At 35.3% G+C, this 4977-nt stretch overlaps 1 protein-coding gene across 1 annotated transcript; it reads right to left on the minus strand.

Annotated features, from left to right (window-relative positions):
* Positions 1–2353: 2353 nt before the first annotated feature.
* Positions 2354–4718, minus strand: LOC104211473 (F-box protein PP2-A13-like). Its single transcript, XM_009760534.2, has 3 exons — positions 4261–4718; positions 4012–4130; positions 2354–2842 (listed from the first exon to the last, which is right to left on the minus strand). The coding sequence occupies exons 1-3, from the start codon at positions 4582–4584 to the stop codon at positions 2422–2424; spliced, it is 864 nt and encodes a 287-aa protein (XP_009758836.1). The 5' UTR covers positions 4585–4718; the 3' UTR covers positions 2354–2421.
* Positions 4719–4977: the final 259 nt, after the last annotated feature.

Raw genomic sequence — 4977 nt, forward strand, 5'->3', positions numbered from 1 at the left:
CCATATCTAACAGTTGTAAACATCTATGTCGCTTTTTTAGTCCCATTGAAATTAGACAGAAATTGAGAAAAATCATCATTTGCATTTCCCTTCCACCAAAACCTTGTAGTATCATATAGGGATGGTTGTCATTCTAGCTATCCACCCTCCAATTTTCTTGAAATTGTTGCCTAATTAATTTTTAGTATGTGTCATGTTGCCTTTTAGGACTCAACTCAGACGAAACAAAAACAAAAGAAATATGACGGAACTTTTTCTTTAAACTATTTTATATCTTATTAGTAAAGAAGATGTTTCTTTGCTCTATCTTATGTTTATGTTTATTGAGGTGAGGTTGATGCTTTATCTCACCGTCTATGAATTAGAGTCGTCTTTCTTTTCATTAAGAAGAAATGTTAGTCTTGATTTTATTATAGAAGTAGTTAATTAAATATGGCGTTCTCGCAGAATTTTATGTAAATTTAATTTATACGTTATACTAAGAGTCAAAACTACAAGTCTATCTTCATGAATTAGGCGAGCCATAGACATATGCAAAATCACATGTCCTGTCCACCTTGGTGTTCTTCATTCAGCTCTGCAGAAAAACTTAAAGCTATAATTTTTTATTTTTTTTGTGTCCACTCTATTTTCTAACTAGACCATCACCTAGCTGTAGATATTTAATAAAAAATAAACGAAGATGCTTGATTTGAATTTATAGTAACATATTGTACATATGATAAAATATATACATCGGTCCATATTATCAATCTTTTAAAAATTTATATGCATCTTAAGAAAGATATTTAGTATGCGTTTGGCCAGAAGTTTTGGTAATTTTTTTTTTCAAAAAATAAAATCAAATCAAATATGTGTTTGTTTATAGAATTAATCTAGTTTTGGGGAAATTTTGAAAAAAACTTCAAATCTCAAATATAGCTTAATAGCCTGTTTGGCCAAACTTATTTTTGGCCAAACGTGCTTTTTTGGGCCAAAAACACTTTTGGCCAAAAATTGAGGTGTTTGACCAAACTTCTGGAAGGAAAAAAAATGCTTTTGAGGAGAAGTAGAAACAGTTTTGGAGAAGCAGAAAAAAGTAGTTTCTTTCCAAAAGCACTTTTTTAAGAAGCACTTTTGAGAAAAATACACTTAGAAGCAGTTTTTAAAGCTTGGCCAAACACTAATTGCTGCTCAGAAGTGCTTTTCAAACTAATTAGCCAAACACAAACTGCTTCTCACCAAAAGTACTTTTGAGAAAAGCACTTTTGAAAAAAAGCATTTCTCAAAATAAGCTGATTTTTGCAGCTTGGTCAAACAGGCTATAAGACCTCTTTTTGGGTCAAATCATGACCATTTGGGATATTTTAGCTGAAAAAAGGACTTTTTAACATGTCAAAACTTGTCCTAAAATTCATGTCCAAACACATTTTCAATTTTATATCAAACTTCACCCAAATTAACTTTTTCAAATAAATATTTGGAAATCTATATCCAAATGGGTCCGTAATAGTTTTAATCATAAAAATATTTGTCCAGACAATTTTTTTTTTCTTTCCTTTAACGCCCTACTTAATTATCACTACACTAATTGAAAATAGAAGAATAAATTTGAGAAGATAATCCTGTTTTTTGTAAAATGTTAATTTTGTTTGGTAATCGACTATGTTGTCTTTCTTCTACGCTTACTCAAGCCTCCCCACCTCAAAAGGATAAAACTGGAATAGGAATTAGGGATTTTCCTTTGACAACAACATAATTCGGATAATAAAACTCAAAGGCGTAGGTTGATAGAGATGGACCATTGACCCTCCACTATTTGGATTTTTGGTATTTAGAGTTCAGATATTTTGCGCTTGAGATATTATCAGATATTTTGACAGCAATAATAATGTTCTTTTCCATCTGGTTATTTAGTTAATGTATAATTGACTACTCCAAACTTTTAATTATTTCTGTTATTAAGCAAACTTTTTCATAAATACTATTAAGTCACAATCTGATAACTTTCTTTACCATCAAGTTGATGACCTTATCCAAATAGGGCTTTTGAGTCTTTGACTAATCTGAACAACCAAAAGTATTATGAAAGTCTTGTTCAATTTTCTAAAATTTTCCAACCAATCTATGACCCAAAAGAATAAGAGCTATACAAAATCATCAAAAAGAGAAAATTCAAAGAGTGAACACTGAAGCAAAAAAATGAAAAGAAAAACAACAGTATATACTCAAAATCAGCTACCATATTCATTTCTTGGACTAATGTACAAAAACCTGAACTTTGAAGACCCAATTGTAATTACTACAAAAACAGGAGGGACTTTTGGGAAGAAACCAAACTATATACTAGTACAAACTACCCCCTCCCCCCCCCCCCCGGCCGGCTAGGAAGGGAAAAAAAAACATTATGGCCACCTAAGAAGATTTTGTGCTGTAAAGCTATCAACAAGAACTCAATTGTTTTGCTAAGCTACTAGGGCATATTAACACAGAATCAACACACAGACCACCTTTTGTATGCGTGCAATCTATCTGTGTCAATGAATATTTGATCTTTGTTGGAACAGTGGCATCCTTAACAACAAAATCTCCCACATGGTGGTGTACCCAACTTCCTACATTGTTCAGGTAACACCGGGATATGGCACGATCACCATCTGATGTCGTTAACTGAAACTGTACAGGTTTCAAGTCCCAGCCGTGAATGTGCTCATAGTTACAGACTCGACGGTTGTGCCTCTTTGTAACCTTGCCGAGCTTAAGTCTGAAGAATAAGCTATATGACCCTGCTGGGAATTGAAACTCCAGGTCCCCATCGACTTCAAGCCACCAGATTTGTTGAAGATAAGCTACAGTTTGGAATCTACATGAAGAATGAGAATATCAGTATCAACCAGCCAATTCATTACATATGAGGAAGTATAAATTAACTTTAAAGGTCTACATTGCTGGACAAGGGGAAAATGCAACCAGATCATGAAATGTATGAAATGAATGGAATGATTCATTCCGAATGAATCTCTAACCTAACACATGTCCAAAGCCAACGCGCTAGCTAGCTAGCTCAACTTTGTGCGTAAAGCTTTACCAAAGACAACATAAACCTTTCACACCACCCCCGCAATAGCATTACATGATCTCTCATTCATTAGTCACCCTGAACAATAGCATTATACGCGCTAGCTAGCTAGCTCTATTTTGTGCCTGCCTCCGACTTATTAGGAATGAGATCATGAGGATTCACACACTAGCAACTAGATCACCAGGATCAACATCACTTGAACAATCCCCTATGCGAGGAGTTACACTGATCATGGTTTAAGAAGTGTTCTGCATAGTTGCTTTTTGTTAGAACTGCCAATACCTCTGTCTTCTATCAACCTCTCATTGTATTGCTAAATATTGAGGTTACAAATTGGGATGGACTTACAAATTATTCTATGAAAAGGGTTTAATTTCATATGCTTATAATATTTACACTATCAGGTTACTTAAAAGGTTGTAGTATGCGTGGGTTGGCAACACAAAAAGAGGGTAAATAATACACTATAAACGGCTCTTTACACTCAAAATGTCTAAAGACTTGCTCGAAATAAAAAATAACATTACAAGAAAATTAGTAAAAGATTTGGTGGCCTTATTAGGAATTTTCATTCATGTTATGTGAGAATCCCTTGAAATTCAGAGGTGGAGTCAGGGGATCAGCCTGCAAAATGCAAGGCATATCTATCATCCCTGCTCCCCCCCCCTCTCTATGTACCTATTGAAAAGAAAAACAAAAAAAAATCGTGCTAAAGTGAAGATTCATTCATGACTAAGTTTCAGCATAACCATGCCCTTAATAGTCAAAAAGAAAAAAGCAGCTTGTGCACTAACGAGCGGGGTCCGGTCCGGACCGGACCACAAGGGTCTGTTGTACATAATCTTGCTTAAGTCCTGACCTCCTGGTCATGGAGTCAACTTTACCAATTACGCCATGACAACTTCAGCCAAAAAGAAAGAACACATAAAATTACATTTATGAATACCCACCTTGATTCATCCGTCGGAATGTGATTCCAATATCGACGATCATCAATACCGGTAATTGCCATTCCTTTAGATGAAATTGCCAAACAAACCCCTCCATTATTCTTATCAATCCATACTTCCTGTCACCCAAAAAATCATCAACTCCAAAATTCAAAACTCATACTCACATAACACTATATATAAAAAAAACCAAAAATAAAAAGAAAACCAAAGTTGCAATTTTTAACATAAAAATGTTAAAGAACAGACCTTTGTGCCACCATCAAAAGATACAGGACAAGAAAGCTTAGCAAAAATGTCCCTTTTACCCAAGCCAGCAACTTTCAGGCCGAGAAATTCTTGAAGAATATGCTTGTAATTGGAGGGCAATTTGGGTTCCCAAATAAAATCAGCAGATGAAGCAGCACGAAAAGCCCTATTAAGACGCGCCAATTTGCAGATCTGAGGTGGATCAAGGTATGAGAGTACAAGAGCAATACAAGCCTCTGGTATATCATCAAGCTTGGACTTTAATGGAACAAAATTCAACCCATCATCAGATTTGTTATAGATGGAAGATGCATTGGCACCCATTTGAGAAAAATAATAAACAGAAACGGAGAGATGAAAATGGTGGAGGGCTTTTTTGGAGGGGTTAAGGTGTGTATATGTATATGTCTCTGTCTGGTGGAACAAGGAAGGAAATTGTGGATTTTGTACGTATGTTTTTCGAGAGAGAAAGTTTCGACTGTAGCATTGACGAGAGAGAGAGAGGGATTCTTATCCACTACACTGTGAGTACTTTACGCGCTCACTTCGAGCGTCATTTACACGTACACGTAACCTTAACGACGAGCTGAAGCTGCTTAGATTTCGAGACGCTACTTCACTTATCAGGTGTGCTGTTACACTTGTACTTGTAAAGGAGATTTAGGAAGTGTTGTACACTGTCTTATCAATGGGAGTGAAGTCTGCCAAATAAGCTTT

This window comes from Nicotiana sylvestris, chromosome 1 (assembly GCF_000393655.2).
Source record: "Nicotiana sylvestris chromosome 1, ASM39365v2, whole genome shotgun sequence".
Classification (NCBI taxonomy): domain Eukaryota; kingdom Viridiplantae; phylum Streptophyta; class Magnoliopsida; order Solanales; family Solanaceae; genus Nicotiana; species Nicotiana sylvestris.